The 19,657-nt window shown below is 41.7% G+C and overlaps 1 protein-coding gene across 1 annotated transcript in view; it reads left to right on the top strand.

Annotated features, from left to right (window-relative positions):
* Window positions 1–19,657, top strand: part of SYNE1 (spectrin repeat containing nuclear envelope protein 1) — a 493,169-nt gene that overhangs the window by 383,902 nt on the left and 89,610 nt on the right. The window contains exons 110-120 of the mRNA XM_069769177.1: window positions 319–501; window positions 3,247–3,396; window positions 3,999–4,175; window positions 7,704–7,859; window positions 9,252–9,407; window positions 13,647–13,817; window positions 15,444–15,577; window positions 16,392–16,596; window positions 17,571–17,753; window positions 18,608–18,754; window positions 18,851–19,005. Of these exons, the coding sequence (XP_069625278.1) occupies window positions 319–501; window positions 3,247–3,396; window positions 3,999–4,175; window positions 7,704–7,859; window positions 9,252–9,407; window positions 13,647–13,817; window positions 15,444–15,577; window positions 16,392–16,596; window positions 17,571–17,753; window positions 18,608–18,754; window positions 18,851–19,005 (1,817 nt within the window). The remainder of the gene's footprint in view (window positions 1–318; window positions 502–3,246; window positions 3,397–3,998; window positions 4,176–7,703; window positions 7,860–9,251; window positions 9,408–13,646; window positions 13,818–15,443; window positions 15,578–16,391; window positions 16,597–17,570; window positions 17,754–18,607; window positions 18,755–18,850; window positions 19,006–19,657) is intronic.

Raw genomic sequence — 19,657 nt, 5'->3', positions numbered from 1 at the left:
GTGTGACGCCGGCCTAAGGCTAATACAATTGGAAAAGGAAAATCATTCCCATAATGTAAAAAAACAAGAAAAAAACAAATAAAGTTAACTTAAAAAGGGGCAAAGTAGATAATGAACAAGGTGCAAATAAAAGATACAAGGACAATGAAGAATCGGGACCACAGTCTCTGATTATGCCCGTTTTTACATTCTGAAACTAGGAATAGTGATTGATATAGGAAAATGTTGCCTTTATTTTTGCAGCTTTTCAGAAGCAATTTAGCATAAGCATAGTTTTGTCACATGAAAGTTGTGTTATTTGTCCTTCTTTTATTGCAGGAATTCTCTAAAGAAGTTGATGCCAAATCCTCATTAAAGTCATCTGTCTTAAGCACTGGAAATCAGTTGCTCCGGCTAAAAAAGGTGGATACAGCGTCACTGCGCTCAGAACTTGCACAAATAGATAACCAATGGACGGAGCTCCTCACGCACATCCCAGTAGTACAAGAGAAGCTTCATCAGGTAGGAAGGAACAATTTTTGGGAAAATAGAGCTTTTTATTATTAATACATAGGTGCTTGCATGTCCTGCAGCTTTACTTTTATTCCAAGAATGGGTCACATGATGCCGAGAAGGTGTATATTGGCATGATCATCCAGAGCCAGTCCGTTAGTACTCTGATCCATGCTTCTGGGGGTACGTGACACAATGACACATCCATGGATACAGTTTGTAATGTCCTAAGTCACTGAGTGCACCGGCTTTCTTTCCGTGGACCAAATAGGAACCTGCATGGACCAAGCTATTGAAATGAATCTCTAGGATTTCTCCCGGTTATGGATAATTTGCATCAATTTATGTGTGGCAGTAATTTTTAAAGGATACTTGTCACCGAGTCAAATATGACCAGTTTTTGCTCTTTTGCTCCCCAGAGTATTCAGTTATTTGCTTTATAAATCCGCCATATGGTTCCAGAGATACAGACCTTTCTATTTAGTGCTAATATTTATGGTCTTTACAATGGGCAGGTTTCAACAGGGTTATTATGCAGAGAAGCTTAAAGACTCCCTCCCCCCCCCCCTCTCCCCTGGAAAAACCTGTGAGCTCCACTCTCCTGGTAAAAAATTATAAAAATTAGCACTAAATAAATAGACCCTCCCGCTGATTGGCATACTTAAACACACAGGGGCCACAAGGTCTTATCTCCACTCTATACACTTATCTATTGTCGGCAAACATGTACTCTACTCCTTTGGTGGTTAAGGGAAAATGGCAGCTCTTGATTCCTAACATTCAGGAGGAGGACGGGGAGGAGATGCTGGAGTCCTCAATCAAGCTTTCCCCATCAGCTAGCAACAAAATGACCCAATTATATATAATCCATCAAGCATATCTTACACCAGCTAAATTAGCAAAAATGGGTCGTTGGAGGCTGACTTTATACACATGATGTAGAGGTGTCCAGTAATACATACATTCTAGCAGGAGGTTACCACCTTCTTGTCATCCCTAATAGCATCCCTTGGTGTGCCTGTTTGGGGTTGTGAAATAAGATCATTGGGACCATTATATTCAAATATTTCTCCGAGAGACGCTATTTTTGTCCAGGAAATTAATTGCTCTGAGAAGGATGGGTAGTTTACCCCCAACACTGAGATCCTGGGTAGAACTTGTCAATTCAGTGATTCCATATGAAAATACGGTCTATCAAAATAGAGGGTGCCCTGGGAAATTCTATAAAATATGGAACTCAACACCCGTCACTATCTAACATGTGCCTAAGAATATAACGTGTGGGGGGGCCCAAACCACATTTACAGGTGCGTCGGTTTTTCCAGCAGAATTGTTCATTTTCAGTTATTGTTATGTAAATAATTATTGGGTATCGATCTCCCAAGTTTCGAGGTCGACGTTATCTGCGATCCAGTAAATGTATAATGAGAAAACAGGTTAGAATGTGTGGTTAGGTGTATGTGAAATATAGAACCACGGTATAACATTGCTGGACGGTTAATGATGACCAGACATGGGAATGAACACTTACTAATTCATACATTGTTGCTTTTAATTTTGTAAACCAGTGTAATAACAAAGTGTACTCCTGTTTATAGTCATGGGAAATATGTTTGTTCATATGTATATTTTCAATAAATTAAGTTAAAAAAAAATAAAAAGACCCATATCTCTCAATGCCGAAGTCCCCCTGCAGCACCCAGGTAACCAGGGTAAACATCGGGTTACTAAGTGCAGGGCCGCGCTTAGTAACCCGATATTTACCCTGGTTACCATTGTAAAAGTAAAAAAAAAAAACCACTACATACTCACATTCTGATGTCTGTCACGTCCCCCGGCGTCCACAGGGTTAAACCTGCTTTCGGCAGGAGCGCTGCTAATGCACGCGCTGCTGCCGAGAGTTTCCCTGCACTGACTGTCAGCGACGGCAGTAACAGCAGTGACGTCACCGCTGTGCTCTGCTTTACGGCTGGCGCTGACACAGTCAGTGCAGGGAAACTCTCGGCCGGAGCGCGTGCATTAGCAGCGCTCCTGCTGAAAGCAGTTTTAACCCTGTGGATGCCGGGGGACGTGACAGACATCAGAATGTGAGTTTGTAGTGTTTTTTTTTTACTTTTACAATGGTAACCAGGGTAAATATCGGGTTACTAAGCGCGGCCCTGCGCTTAGTAACCCGATATTTACCCTGGTTACAAGTGAACACATCGCTGGATCGGCGTCACACACGCCGATCCAGCGATGACAGCGGGTGATCAGCGACCAAAAAAAGGTCCTGATCATTCCCCAACGACCAACGATCTCCCAGCAGGGGCCTGATCGTTGGTCGCTGTCACACATAATGAGATCGTTAGCGGGATCGTTGCTACGTCACCAAAAGTGTGACGTTGCAACAATATTGTTAACGATATCATTATGTGTGAAGGTACCTTAAATGCTGTCCTCATTGTACCTTGTGATGGGACCTCTTTAAATCCTAATTTTCTTTATCTGTAAAAAGCATGGGGGAGCATCGAACAGCATATGAGTTGAGCAGTGTATCTATTCTATAGTTTTTGCTCCTGTGAAGAAAAAGAAGACAACACCAAGAAAAATAAATGGTAAAAAAGTAAAAAGGATAATGCAAACACTAAAGATCTCACAGTACTCCTTAGTCATGTAGGATGTATGGCGGTATAATAGAAATGAGTGCGGTACTGTATTTCTCACCTATTGAATTACTGTGGAGGACGATTGCTTATAAGTTTTTGTTCTCAGCTCCAAATGGACAAACTCCCTTCACGACACGCAATCACCGAAGTTATGACTTGGATTTCGCTGATGGAAAACGTTATCAAGGAAGACGAGGAGAATATCCGGAACGTTGTGGGCTGTGAAGCCATTCAGGAATATCTTTTGAAGTACAAGGTAATGACTGGGGAAAGATGTGCTGCCCAAAGTAAAAAGAGGACGCAACCACACGGTGTATCTGCAAATTGTAACGTGATCAGCTCTGCCTCATGTCTGTTCAGATGTGTTCCACTAAGCATGTTCACACCGACCATTCACAGACAAAACCTAAGACGGAATCAAAATGAATATATACCCTGCTGTAAGTAAGTAATAGCAATAGTGCATATAAGTGACACAGGGTAGTTAGTAAACACTGAGGTAAAAAACTCACCAAACATGTGTGCACGTGGCCTAAGGGCTTATTCATGTTGCACATACGTGCTGTATCCGTCTTTTTTTCACAGATACGACAAATACCCATTATACTCTATGGTGCTATTCATATGTCTGCATTTTTATATATACCGTGTGTACGTGCAAAACACAGAGACAAGCCCACTTTGTTCCGGCTGCATGGATGACAAGGGCCAATACAATTCTATGGGTCCGTGAAAAACACGTACAGCACATGGATGGCATCAGGGATTCAACGATGGCCAAACATAATTTACCACTTTCTATTTAACTTGTTTCAGGCATCTTTTTGTATCTCTTGACAAGTATTTATTTTCTTTCAGGGATTCAAGATCGACATAAACTGCAAGCAGCTGACGGTGGATTTTGTGAACCAGTCCGTGCTTCAGATTAGCAGCCAAGATGTGGAAAGTAAAAGAAGTGACAAAACGGATTTTGCTGAAAAGCTGGGAACTATGAACCGGAGGTGGCAGATCCTGCAAGGTTTAATAACAGAAAAGGTAATTACTTCACACAGGTTCTCCACTAATGTTAACATAGTGCAAGAGGGAAATTATAGAAATGAAAGACCAATGCCCTACAGGTAAGCCAACAGGCCCTGCATTTGTGAGTGTGACTGCTGAACTCCTGCTCCACGCACAGCGCAATGTTGCTCACGGGACAACACACGTAGCAATGCTGCAGCAGATAAAAAGTCGGATTGCACTCTGACCAACGTTAATCTATGAGTCATCTGTGCTCATCTGTGATTTTTTTTCTCAGCTTAGATCAGGATGAGAAACCACTCGGACCATGTGATTGCCGTCTGGTTTTTATACACCCATATCCTTGAAGACCCGACATTTCATCAGCTGTGTACAGTAAAATCACAGTGTGACCCAACAGAATAGAATAGATAGATAGAATACATATATACACATAGAATAGATAGATATAAACATGTCAGTCACATATATAATTAGTACAGTGTGTGTAGCTTACTGTACATGTATTTTTTTTACTAAATAAATTATTTTGTGATAAAAATGGTGTGGGATCCGCCTACATTTTATTAACCAACAAAGGGAAAGCAAATACCTGGGGGCAGATGTTTACAGCCTGGGAAGGAGGTAATACCCTAGAGCTTCCCAGGCTATTAATATTAGCTCACCACTGTACTTAGCCTTTTCTGGTAAAAAAAATGAAGTAGGGTCCCCCTATAATTAATAACCAGCAAAGGCTAGGCACACAGCTATGGGCTGATATTTATAGCCTAGGAAGGGGCCATGAATATTGGCCCCCTCCCAGACTAAAAACATTAGCTCTCAGCCACCCCAGAAATGGCGCATCCATACGATGTACCAAATCTGGCACTTAACCTTGCACTTCCTACTTGCCCTGGTGCGATGGCAAGTGTGGTGATAGTATTGGGGTTGATGTCAGCTTTGTATTGACAGCTGACATCAAGCCCAGGAGTTAGTAATGGAGAGGCTCCCCATTACTAACCCTGTAGTCAAATTGTAAAAAGTAACACCCAGAATAAAGTACTTTATTTGAAATACTGACACAGACTTCTTTAATGAATTTAAATTTACCAAAAACATGTGTACTCATCACAAATCCCAATCCACTGATGCCAATGTCCCCTGTAAAAGAATTAAAATAATAAATAACCATATTCCTCACTTGTCCAACGAAAGATAATAATCCAACTATCCCGTGACGTGTCTAGCTCTGCTACATCTAGATGGCAGGCTGAATTGTTGCATGATGCGACTATACAGGTCCTTCTCAAAAAATTAGCATATAGTGTTAAATTTCATTATTTACCATAATGTAATGATTACAATTAAACTTTCATATATTATAGATTCATTATCCACCAACTGAAATTTGTCAGGTCTTTTATTGTTTTAATACTGATGATTTTGGCATACAACTCCTGATAACCCAAAAAACCTGTCTCAATAAATTAGCATATCAAGAAAAGGTTCTCTAAACGACCTATTACCCTAATCTTCTGAATCAACTAATTAACTCTAAACACATGCAAAAGATACCTGAGGCTTTTATAAACTCCCTGCCTGGTTCATTACTCAAAACCCCCATCATGGGTAAGACTAGCGACCTGACAGATGTCAAGAAGGCCATCATTGACACCCTCAAGCAAGAGGGTAAGACCCAGAAAGAAATTTCTCAACAAATAGGCTGTTCCCAGAGTGCTGTATCAAGGCACCTCAATGGTAAGTCTGTTGGAAGGAAACAATGTGGCAGAAAACGCTGTACAACGAGAAGAGGAGACCGGACCCTGAGGAAGATTGTGGAGAAGGACCGATTCCAGACCTTGGGGAACCTGAGGAAGCAGTGGACTGAGTCTGGTGTGGAAACATCCAGAGCCACCGTGCACAGGCGTGTGCAGGAAATGGGCTACAGGTGCCGCATTCCCCAGGTAAAGCCACTTTTGAGCTACAGAGAAGCAGCACTGGACTGTTGCTAAGTGGTCCCAAGTACTTTTTTCTGATGAAAGCAAATTTTGCATGTCATTCGGAAATCAAGGTGCCAGAGTCTGGAGGAAGACTGGGGAGAAGGAAATGCCAAAATGCCTGAAGTCCAGTGTCAAGTACCCACAGTCAGTGATGGTGTGGGGTGCCATGTCAGCTGCTGGTGTTGGTCCACTGTGTTTCATCAAGGGCAGGGTCAATGCAGCTAGCTATCAGGAGATTTTGGAGCACTTCATGCTTCCATCGGCTGAAATGCTTTATGGAGATGAAGATTTCATTTTTCAGCACGACCTGGCACCTGCTCACAGTGCCAAAACCACTGGTAAATGGTTTACTGACCATGGTATTACTGTGCTCAATTGGCCTGCCAACTCTCCTGACCTGAACCCCATAGAGAATCTGTGGGATATTGTGAAGAGAAAGTTGAGAGACGCAAGACCCAACACTCTGGATGAGCTTAAGGCCGCTATTGAAGCATCCTGGGCCTCCATAACATCTCAGCAGTGTCACAGGCTGATTGCCTCCATGCCACGCCGCATTGAAGCAGTCATTTCTGCCAAAGGATTCCCGACCAAGTATTGAGTGCATAACTGAACATTATTATTTGATGGTTTTTTTGTTTGTTATTAAAAAACACTTTTATTTGATTGGATGGGTGAAATATGCTAATTTATTGAGACAGGTTTTTTGGGTTATCAGGAGTTGTATGCCAAAATCATCAGTATTAAAACAATAAAAGACCTGACAAATTTCAGTTGGTGGATAATGAATCTATAATATATGAAAGTTTAATTGTAATCATTACATTATGGTAAATAATGAAATTTAACACTATATGCTAATTTTTTGAGAAGGACCTGTACAGCCTGCCATCCAGCAGAGACACTGAGCTTACTCAGCACAGTGCCTCGCAGTGACGTGATAAAGTTGAGCGGGTTTCATATCCAATGAACTCCTTTCACCTCACTGACGTCGCCGCGAGCTAATGAACTCGGTTCAACTCAATGATGTCAGTGTGAGCATCGCTAGAAATTTTCCCACGGCGCTCATGCTGATGTAATAGAGGTGAAAGGAGTTAATTGGTTCTGAACTGCGATGACCTTTCTGTCCACTCCGCGAGTGTGCATGTACAGTAAAATACACATGCAAAGAACTGATTATATATCTCCCTCACATCTATCTATCTATCTATCTATCTATCTATCTATCTATCTATCTATCTATCTATCTATCTATCTATCTATCTATCTATCTGTATATCAGTCTAATTTCTCTTCCTGTATATATAGCTTGAAGAATATTTCCTTGGAAAACGATGTGTAAATGACATAGAGAATTGCTATATGTAACAGCTCATATTAAAATCGTAGTGCAATCAGATCGCATTCGCATGTAAATCAGATGTCATTCGGATGGTAGGCACTCGCACAATACTCCCCCGACTTCTGGACCGATAATGGACCGTTTCTTTTATGGTGATTAATATGAGCCCTACACATAGTAATGGCTGTGCCTTGTACCTTTACTTGTAACCTTTTATTTTAATAGATCCAGATGCTGGAGCGGTTATTAGAGTCATGGACAGAATACAAAAACAATATGCAGAGTCTGAAATCTTGGTATGAGAAGCAAGAAAAGAGGTTGCAGAAGCAGAAAAGCATTGGCGATCAGGCGTCAGTCCAGAACAGCCTAAAGGAGTGCCAGGTAAGGCCGAAATTCTGGAGTGTCTAGTCATTAACTCCCCCCTGTGTGAGTATATGCAGAACAAGGAGGCAGAAGGAAAAACGGGACATGGTATGATAACAGTTTAGAAGGAGGCACACTCTATTGTAAATACATAGATTATAGATTCATTTTATCACAAGTCCTCTTGTAATCATGGATGATGTCTTTTTATGTACAAACCAAGCATTTTCAGTACTGGCCAGAAGATGTCTCCACTGAACAGATATATGTCGGTAGATTGCTATTAGGTACACACTGATTTGTACAAAGTGCACTGACTTCCATTGCAAGGTCATAACATGAGCAAACATTGAGCAGTACATAACACAGTTGTAGAACAAAAAAAGTGGAGAAATCACGGTAAGATCCAACATAAAATACATGATATTTTTGGCAATTTTCCTCCAAATAACACTTGATATTCACACATAGAAGTTGCCTTCAGTACACCCCCACCTGTACAAAACACATACAAATGTGGACACATATTCAGTAAATGAAAACCACGGCGCAGTGCTGAATGTGTTGCAGAAAGAACGCTTGTGTCTGTACATGAGGAATGACACTTTTAGCACCATTACATGACCGATATCCTCAAGGTTCACCAGTTTTCTTTCAGAATTTTCAGTTGTCTCTGAGCAAGTGGGTGGAGACTAGCTGCTTTGTTGCTACCATACATAGTGCACACAGACATGAGGGATTTCTGTTAATCTTTTTCTCTATAAGGCATATTCAGAAGTAGCTGCAGCCTGGATGACATTTTACATTAGTAGTGAACACTTACCGTACTAGCACAAAACACTAGAAGCGTGGTTTGCCTGTCTTTGCTTCCACTTGTTTTCTCACTGTGTGTTTTGAAAGGACTATTTAAAGGGAACCTGTCATCAGGTTTTTGCTATCTCATCTGAGAGCAGTATAATATAAAAAAGAGGCCCTGATTCCAGTGATGTTTCACTTTACTGGGTGCGATCAGATGTAGCATTAGATGTAGCATGTAGCAGAGCTCAGAAAGCTGCCCCCACCCACCACAGCTTTCTGTGTACATTGTCTATTGACAGAGAGCTGCTAATCAGTGCTGGGGGCAGAGTAGTACCAGGTCTCACATGGGCACCTATTCCAGAAATGATAGTCTCCTGCTGATAAAATGCTCATTGTATTGAAACAATAACAAACAACCTAATAAATGACACATTGCTGAAATCAGTGTCTCAGCTCCTACTTCATGCTACCCTCAGATTACATAGCAAAAAGCTGCTGACCGTTTCCCTCTAAGCTTTTCTTCTTTTCTTGAAAATACCATATTGCAGGCAATATTGTAAGATGCGTAACATGCTTATAAATGTTTTATGTTTTCTTTTCTGTCCATTGCAGGAGCTTGAAGAAGTCGTTAAGGCCAAAGAGAAAGATTTAGAGAAGATTGGACAAAGTGGAATATCCTTAATCCAGAATAAGAAAGAGAAAGCTACTGCTGTAGTTATGGACGCTCTGAGTGAATTAAACCAATCTTGGGCACATTTGGACTGTAAGGTCGGTGTCGATTCTCGAGCATGTAAATATTCATAGGCTGTACGCCACGTAGAATGTGGAAGCCATGACTAATTCATTGAGCAAAGTGCTGTGGCTTTTGCACCATAGACATTCATCTAATTGTTTTAAGAAGCCCTACAAAATGATTTTTATATTAATCTGTGTGTATCTGCATTTAGTGTAGTGTGTGTGTTAATATACTCGCCTACCGCCACTCTGTCCGGTGCCCAGCGCCGTTCTACTCCTCATCTCAGTGATGTCACCGCCCTGCAGACTCTCCGGGGGGCACTGCGTTCTGCCTCACCTGGAAGTGGCTTTTAGAATGTAAGCCTATGGAGCGTCAGAACGAGCATCAGACTTACATTGTAAAAGAAACTTCCTGCTCCCACATAGACCATAGAAAGAGCCGATAGTCTGAAGAGCGGTGATGTCACTGAGAAGAGAAGCAGAACGGCACTAGATCCTGGAGCAGACGGCGATAGAGTATATTAATACACTGACACTACCCTATATACATAGATTTATTAATTATTTATTGGCGAGCTTCTTTAAAGAGCATACCTGTGAATTGAAAAAATAAAGGCATGTAGTTGCTAACAGAGGCAACTACCTGTCTGGTGTACCCGGTGCACCTTCCAGAGACTCAGCTGCTCCCTGTCAACAGAGCAGCAGTTTCTCTTCCCGTTGACAGGGCGGTAATACTGGAGTCATGCTGATTGACTTCGCCAGTTAGGCAGGGGAGAGCCAGCTGTCAATCAGCATGACATTAGTAGTCCCGCCCTGTCAACAGAAAGACAAACTGCCGCTTTGTTAACGTGGCATCAGCAGAAGTCTGTGACCGCTTTGTGCTCTCAGAGAACGGCGCCCGGCACAACAGACAGGTAGGTAGCAACTTTCTGCCTGTTAGTGCTTCGGCATGTCCCTGAAATCCCCTTTAAGTAAAGGAAGAGACTTTCTATTTTAGGACTCATTTGAGAGAAAAACGGATGGGATTACACTCTGACCAATGTTAATCTATGAGTCCCTGCTTATTTGCTATTTTTTTCTCAGCTCAAATCGAGATGAGAAAAAAAAATTGCAGTATGCTGCGATTATCCTCGTATGTCAGACGAGACTCACCAATGCAAGTCAATGGGTGTGCAAGTCAACGGCATTCGGACCATTCAAGTGCTGTCTGATTTTTACACACCCATGTCCTTGAAAACTTGACATTTCATGAGCCGCATATAGTAAAATCACTGCGTGACCCCGCAGAATAGAATGGATAGAATAGATATATACACCTAGAATAGATAGATATAAAGATGTCAGTCACGTATATATATTCATTACAGTGCGTGTGTAGCATACTGTACATGTATTTTATCTGTAAATAAATTATTTTCTGAAAAACTAGCGTGGGGTCCCCCAAAATATTATTAACCGGCAGAGGGAAAGAGGACAGCTGGGGGCAGGTTTTTATAGCCTGGGAAGGTGGTAATACCCATGGAGCTTCCCAAGCTGTTAATATAATATCACAGCTTTATAGTTAGCCTTTACTGGCTATTAAAATGGGGAGCCCTCCAAAAAAATTACTTGGGGGCCCACTATAATTAATAAACAGCAAAGGCTAGGCAGGCAGCTGTGGGTTGATATTAATAGGCTAGGAAGGGACCATGGATATTGACCCCTTCCCAGACTAAAACATCTGGTCTCAGCTGCCCCAGAAATGGCTCATCCATAAAATGTGCCTAATCTGGTACTTAGCCTCGCTCTTCCCACTTGCCCTGGTTCGGTGGCAAGTGGGGTGATAGTATTGGGTTTGATGTCACTTTTGTATTGTCAGGTGACAATAAGTTCAGGGGATAGTAATGTAGAGATATATATATAAGATGCCCCCATTACTAACCCCATAGTCAAATTATCAAAAAAAGAACACCCAGAATAAAGTTCTTCATTTGAACAAATGACACAGAATCCTTTATTGACTTTAAATTAACCAAAAACACTTTATTAGTTTGAAACCATCTCTACCACCTATAACTTTGGTTAGAGGCCACACAATCCCTTTAAAGGGAATCTTGCTGTTGCTACCTAATCTGAGAGCAGCATAATGTAGAGACAGAGATGCTGATTCCTGCAATATGTCAATTGCTGGACTGCTTGCTGTAGTTTATTCTGTTTTATCAGCAGGAGATTATAATTAGAAGACTAGTAAACCTGCTGCCTTGTAGTCCTCATTATTCATGATCTCTGTTAAACCTCGCCCTCACCACTGATTGGCAGTTTTCTGCCTATGCACAGTGTACACTGCTGCCAATCAGTAGTCTGGGCGGGTTATACAGAGCTCAGCATTTAGAGAACTGCTAGCGCTACAGTAGTTAAAATAGAGATTTTATAAAAGTGACAAGATACAGCCCAGTAAGTCACACATCTGTCCCTACATCATGCTGCTCTCAGATGGGATAGCAAAAACCCGGTGACTGGTGATTCCCTTTGACTGTGTGTAACAGTAAATGCAGCTCTGGACTAAAATACTGGGCAGGAAACTTACCGTATATATAATTTGCCAGAGGTCTTACATTTGTGATTATGCTTTATCTATTTGGGGGGGGATTTCTGAGTATGGAAGGACATTTGGACCTTTCTGTTAGACCCAATCTCTGCACTGCCCTAGCTGCTTTGTAAGGAGTTGTTTCACAATACCTGCAGTCTTGAACTTCTTGGCTGTAGATCACAGACGTTTCTGGGTGATTCCTGTGCCATGAACTTACATTGCTCCCTAAACCAATAAATTAATAGTGTGTTTAATGCAAAGCTATAACAAAAAAAGCTTTCATCCTGATTCGTTATTAGAAATAGCAATTCCTACTTGTAAATCAACACAACAGGTGATGGATAATCCTCAAGGACTTTATGAGTCCAGCGAAAGAGAGCTCTCATCAGGCTGTAGCTGGCCATACACATTTGTCTGCCAGCTATCTCTCCTGACCCCCTGTACAGGAACACTCGGCCCACTGTCTTTATGAGAGAGAATTATGCCCTACAAAAGGATCGAGAATTGAATTCCAACCCCCTGATCCTTGTGTCCCCCAACATAGTCTGTCAGGAGACAGTCGGAAGGCTTCCATACACATTGGAGAGTCGACCAATCTCCCGAAAATCGCAGTGTTCAGCAGACCTTCACTAATGTGTACGAGGCCTTAAGTGTATTCATTAAGTTGCCTATCTCAGATGCAATAAACTGGGGCCAAAGTTATAACCTGAAAATGACCTGTAAGGCTACTTTCACACTAGTGTCGGTACGGGGCCGTCGCCATGCGTCGGCCCGATGTACCGACGCAAACTGCGAAAATAATGAACAACAGGGGCAGCGGATGCAGTTTTACAACGCATCCGCTGCCCCATTGTAAGGTCCGGGGAGGAGGGGGCGAAGTTACGGCCGCGCATGTGCTGTCGGAAATGGCGGACACCACGCACAAAAAAACGTTACATGCAACATTTTTTTATGCCGACAGTCCGCCAAAACACGACGCATCCGTCGTGCGACGGATGCGACATGTGGCCATACGTCGCAATGTGTCGCTAATGCAAGTCTATGGAGAAAAAACGCATCCTGCGGGCAACTTTGCAGGATGCGTTTTTACTCCAAAATGACGCATTGCGACGCATGTCAAAAAACGCTAGTGTGAAAGTAGCCTTAGTAAGATTTTTTCACTGTGAAAACAAACTGGATTTCCCAGAGGAATCCCCCACCAAAGCCTACAAACGCTATGCAGAAAAGTCATATCCTGTACATCCAGATTTTATTCTGCTATTATTTTTGTAATAGTGTGTTAAAAATATTTTAGTTATTGTTTTCGATTCCTCAGGTTTTTCCTGTACTGAATAAAAGAATTCTGCAGAATTCTAGGCGAAAATATTATAAACGCTGCCCATTGTAGTGATAAGTGCTCCCGCTAGCTGTCCTCTCCATATGGTCTTTGTTGTCTCCTTTGTACCTCTTGGATTTACTTTCAAGTCACAATTATAAGACAGATTGTTGCTTTACAAGTACAATGTGCCTTTTGGTCCAGTCAGTTCTCCTTTGTGGACTCAACAGCAGAGTAAATAACCAAGAACAGGGGACTAAAGGTACCAAAGCTGACTGCTACCAAAAACTGGAATCTTTTGTTCTTCCTTTTACCTGAAGCCATGGACAAAGAAAGGAAAAAGCAGACGAAAGTCACGTTTGTTTTATGTCTCTATTGTTTTTCCTAGGTGTGTCAGCTGAAGACTTTGTTACAGTCGGTACTTGATTACTGGAGCATTTACAAGAAGGTTTATGAAGAGCTAAACAGCTATTTGATGGAAGCCAGGTATTCCCTGTCCCGCTTCCGGCTCTTGACAGGATCAATGGAAGCTGTGAAGGTTCAAGTAGACAACCTGCAGGTGAGAGACCATCAGAATATACTTTCTCTAGAATTATTATTGGTGGCACGTTGTTTAAGAGCTATCATAAAAAATTCATTAAGGCTCTACTTGCATTGAGACAGGTATAATGCTTTGCAAAATGTATGGCATGTGCACACATTGAGTAGTTACAGAAGATTTTTCTGGAGCAAAAAACAGGGTTTTGGCAGTAATTACGATGCATAAAAAAAATAAATAATGCATTTTTTAACTTGCTTTTTTTCTCCTTATGGAGAGTGACGTGCCAGGGTAAGGAGGCTTATAAGCCACACAATGCTGCTTTGGGAAATCAAATATGCAACTTGCTTCTTCAGAGAAGAAGAGGACTAGTACTCTAGAAATAGCAATGTAAGGCTAGAGTCACACCAGCGTATCACATCCGATACGATATGCTAATGACCCTTGGCTCCTGCTCTGCTGCGAGCGGGAGCCGAGTGTCATGCTACTGTGCTCCTATCCCCTCGCACAGAGAGGATCGGAGCCCAACTGCGGGGGAGGTGGAGAAATTAATTTCTCCTCTGCTGCCGGTGGCGGTGTATATCTCACCGCACTCGGATGATATCCTAGTGCTGTGCCTTGTGTCATTTGCGCCCATAGACTTATATGGGTGCGAGTGAGCCAAGTCTTGCTGCCAATCGCAGCATGCTGCCATTGTTCTCGCATGCCGATTCGGCATGAGAAACTGATCACAGATCTGACCTGGCCCATAGAGTAACACTGGGCCGAGTGCTATGTGATGTTTTATCGCATAGCCCTCGTCCGGGATGAACGGTAGTGTGACTCCGGCCTAAAAGTCAATATTGACCCTTTAACGAGCCTTGCCACATGGCTTATAACAGGTGTGCACAACATTTTTTGGTCCAAGAACTGCATTGCCATACTGAACCAATCCCAAGGGTAGCCAAAAATGTAAAGGCGTAGTTATATGAATACATCACCAGAACCACCATCAGTACGTTAATACATCACCAGAACCAAGTTTTCAGGATTTGAGAAGGATTTGGAGAGATTCTGCTGCACAAAATAAGTGTGAACATATGCTAACTTACACTGCGTTTTTGGAGCAGAAACTGAGCAGAAACTCACAAAATCCTTTATCTATTCTATAAATCCGCAAATATAGGGTTAATCTGCAAGATGATTGCATTAGAATGCTGTATGGCTGCCACACTGTAATCGGGTCTATCGGGAGAAAATGAATTTGATTCCTCCAGGGAGATGCTTGCTTTCAGTCAGAGGTGCGCTGGAGCGGCTACAGTGGCTGTTCAGTACACCGTAAGCACGCCGTGCACTTTGACAGCTTGCTCTGCTCAGATGCTCTGCACCGCGAGCTGTCAATCACTGTGCCAGGACGTGCTTCCACTATAGTGAGCAGTGATTATTGCAAAGTTGGGAAGAATAATGTTAATTTTCTCCCTGTAGCCGGGTTTTAAGTAAGGCAACCGGGCACTGCCGATTAACCCTGTATCTGATAGTGTTTGGAGACATGACAGAATCCCTTTAAAATTCAGTTTTCGTCCATTTTTTTTGTTCTGCTTCTGCCCAAACCTTGCTAAGCATGATTGCATTCGTCACCTGATCCGAGTTCATTTCATGCGTCCCCAGAGTCTACAGGAAGAGCTGGAGAAGCACGAGGCCGTTCTAAACAAGTTTGGTTCTGTAACCAACAAGCTCCTGAATGAATGTAATTCTTCTGTGGGAGAAAACCTGAAGAGCACTTTAAAAGAGGTCACCGCAAGGTAAAAGCAGGATCTATTCTAGGAACAGTATTATTTTTCAGGCCAGGCACTCCAGCTACTTGTTCCAAACACTACTGACAGTCTGCATCAATGTTTATGAACCTCTTCAGATACAAGAATCCGGTGGGCCATTTCTCCTAAGACAGTCACATGCTGACTCCTTCGGCTCCTCTGTTCTGTATAGAAATGTTAGATGGCCAGCTGCCATTCAGGGGCTTTCCTGTTTTGTGGAAATACCCACATTCATCACTTTACCCAATTTCTAGGCTAAATGTATCCACATGGGAGCACATGTATCATTTCACTAGCTTTCCCATGGCTAAAATGACATCAGTTTTTCTATGTAAATGCAACTTTTTCATAGCAGTCGTTTGTGACTTTTTGCATTTTTTTTAAGTTGCATTTTATAAATATGACTCAATCCCGGCCAAGCAGTAAGCATCGCCTGCCTTTACAAAGTGACACGCTCGGTCGCGTGGCTCCAACTCTGGTGCAGATGGTCAATAACTGTGTCATACTTCTAATAACACACATTTTAGGGTAAATGATGAGTAGCGGTATGTTCATACATTGGCTGATGTATCTTCATTACCCTAGTGTCATTCATTTACTATTCACATTCTGTTACTTTTCCATCGTAGGTGAATGGATGTGCTAAAACCTCATTCACATGCATTCGATGCGGATTCTTGTCAGATTTAACAAGTCTTTCTTCGCGGAATCTGTGCAGAACTCTGTGTCAGAGCAGATGTATGTGAACGAGGCCTTGTGTTCTGTGTTTTTGACATTTCTAACACCAATTCTGTATCTTAAGATGGAACAGTTTATTCGAAGACATCACAGAACAGCTGCACTCGAGCAAGACTCTTCTTCACCTGTGGCAGAAATACAAGGACTTCTGCATTCAATGTGCAAATAACGTTCAGCTACAAGAAGATCGCGCCAATCAGTTACTCAAGACCGCCACCAACAAGGACATCGGAGATGAAGAGATCGCCACCTGGATACAAGAATGCAATGTATGTATGACAATGAAATGTTTTCCTATAAAATTGTATTTTTTTACCTTCTTTTTCTGTTCACAATACATTCACTCACAAGCGTGACACAGAAAAGAACTGACACTGCAGATGACTACACACATTTCTTTCCCTGTATGTTCATGCTTGATTCGACTAATGTGTAAGAAAGAGGATCGGGCAGTTAAAAAAACAATTTCTTCACCCTCATGTCTCCCCACATATTGCGTCGTTGGAGACTTTAGAGGCCCCAATACACAACAGATGTCGATCAGTCCGAAAACGGGGAACACACTGCACATATAATTTCTTATTAAATCAGTCTGGTTGTCTGGATGAAAACCTGAAATGAGCGCAAAATATGAGTCCAGCATAGAGTTAGCCACAAAGGGCATCCATTATGTTGCAATAAAAATGAAATGCACATCAGAAATCCCAATCTACAGGACAGGCAGCAGATTGGAAAACTTTGTTAATGGCAACTAATTCCCAACATGAGATCTTAGGATACAGCGTGTTGGGGAGCTAGCATATTGTCATACTGTATACTGTACATACATCTTGCTTTCTGTATATATATAGATACTGCTATACATATACCTACAAAATACATATTTTGTATATATAATGTTAGATATAAATATATATGTGATTTGTGTATAAATACACAAAAAAATATACCGTATATATATATATATATATATGTATACATGCATAGAGTATATATAGTGCACCAAAGTGTAGATCTTACATGTTTTGTTATAGCTTCATATTGTCATTTTTTAAGTTCAGATTTATGCCTATGAGGGAGATTTGTCAAAACGAAGACATATGTAGGGCATTTGCCCATTATCTAAAAATGTATTTGAAAAACAGCCAAAACTCATTAAAAGGTGTATGATTAAGAGATCAGAAGACTGCTAGGTCAAGAGTTTTTTGACTTCTCTCACTAATGTGTTTTCTGACCAATTCAGGGTCTTTTGAAAAACCTTGGTGCTGCTAAAGGGTCATTGGCTGTCCTCCAGGAGACAGGGGAGCAGCTTAAACAACAGGTCGACTCATCTGCTGCCGCAACCATCCTGTCCGATCACCTTTCCTTGAGCCAGCGTTTGTCAGTGTTGGAGCAGGCACTACAACGCCAACAGGCAATACTGCAGGTACACAGTTTTGTGGGAGTGAATATATTCATATGTTCATAATCTGTTTTTCATTCTGGATGGCATGTTTTATAAGATGTGCCATACCAAAGAACATTGAAGAAGTCGACATGTTTGTGAAAAATATAGCTGCTTTTGACCTAATTTGTCTGTTGATTGTGCCTGGTATTACTGCTTGGCTCTATTAAATTGAATGGAGCTGACCTGCCATACAACCTGTGGACAGGTGGGGCACTATTTCTAGAAGAAAGCCGTCATGGTTTATAATATTGGACAACCCCTTGAACTTTTTTTCTTGCCCAAGTTAAATGGAATGAAAATAAGAATTACTTGGATTCTGGTTGCTTCTATGACTTTGTATGAGTTTTCTTTATGCATTCCTAAGGATTTCCAAGGCTTAAAATCCCACATTTCTTACCCTTGCTCCTGTGTTCACTGCCAGGCTGCAATGACGTTATGACTACACCACTTGTGACTGTTGCGCCCAATCACTGGGCTCAGTATTCCTGTGCTGACCAACTTCTCTAAGTCCAGTGATTAGCTGCAGCGGTCATGTGCACTTTAATCATGACGCATATGGCATAATGCATCATAACAGGTTCCGGCGTCTGATTATTGTGATATTCAGTGTCTAGTATCATTAAATGGCATTGTGGAGCAAGTCATGACCATTTCTAACACGACATACAATAAAAATTCTAATCTTTCTGATTTTTTAGAGTAGACAGCTAGCTGATTTATCTAAAACTATTTTTATGAATAATACATATTGAAATATTTCTTTTTGCAGGTATATTCCGTACTAAGCTAAATGGAAACATGATAATTAATTGTTACTGTTGGTTTTGTTGCAGGCGGGCGTCCTGGATTATGAAACATTTGTAAAGAGTCTTGAAGGCCTAGAAATGTGGCTCCTAGAAGCAGGAGATGTTCTAAATGGACAGGACCCGAACCGATCGTCAGACCTCTCCACAATTCAAGAGAGGATGGAGGAGCTCAAAGTAAGCAAGTTCCCAGGCCCGTGCCTGATTCTACAGAATACATGCTGCTTTGTAGAAGGGTGTGCTTCATATGTCTCATATACTTCTGTGTTGCAGAGGCAGATGTTAAAGTTTAGCAGCATGGCACCAGACTTGGATCGTCTCAATGAGTTAGGATATCGACTGCCACTGAATGATAAAGAAATCAAACGCATGCAATGTTTGAATAGGAATTGGGCAATGGCCTCCTCTCAGACAACAGAAAGGTTCAGGTAAGGTTAATAATTGTACATTGCTCATGTATTCCTAGTTGGCATTGACTCCGATCAGTAATTTGTGACTGCTGGATGGGAAATGTGATTACTTCCCAGTGTTTCCATCTCTTCTTTTAATTAGGTTGGCACAATGTCACATGTGCATCATGCCTCAAACATGACATTGCCCCAGCCCGGCTAACTGAATGAAGATCCAACAATGGGGGGAGTAGGGAGATTCGCAGGCATCCCATCCAGCAGACCTGCAAAATGATTCTCCCATCTCTAAAATACTGTATACAAATATACAATTCTGTGCAAAAAATGCTAAAATGTAAGAGTGTTTTCAAAAATAGAAGCGTTCTTAGTTTATTTGTTTCAATTAAAAAAATTGGATGAACAAGGGAGAAATCTAAATTAAATCAATGTTTGGCCTGACTGCCCTTTGCGTTAAAAACAGTAACAAAGCATCAGTTCTTCTAGATATACATGCGTTTTTGCTTTCAAAATCTTTTATTGGATTTTCAACTTTAATAGGGAGAAAAGGAGGAGAGGGGGAGGGGAGTTGAGAAGGGAAAGGTGGGGGGGGGGGAGGGGGGGGTAGGAAGAGGGAAAGAAAGGAGGGTAGGGATGGGAAAAGGGGGAGGGAAAGGTCAGACCCCCTGCCAAA

Source organism: Ranitomeya imitator, chromosome 5 (assembly GCF_032444005.1).
Source record: "Ranitomeya imitator isolate aRanImi1 chromosome 5, aRanImi1.pri, whole genome shotgun sequence".
NCBI classification, from domain to species: domain Eukaryota; kingdom Metazoa; phylum Chordata; class Amphibia; order Anura; family Dendrobatidae; genus Ranitomeya; species Ranitomeya imitator.
The sequence above is the reverse complement of the archived record's forward strand: the minus strand, read 5'-3'. Positions and strand labels throughout refer to the sequence as shown.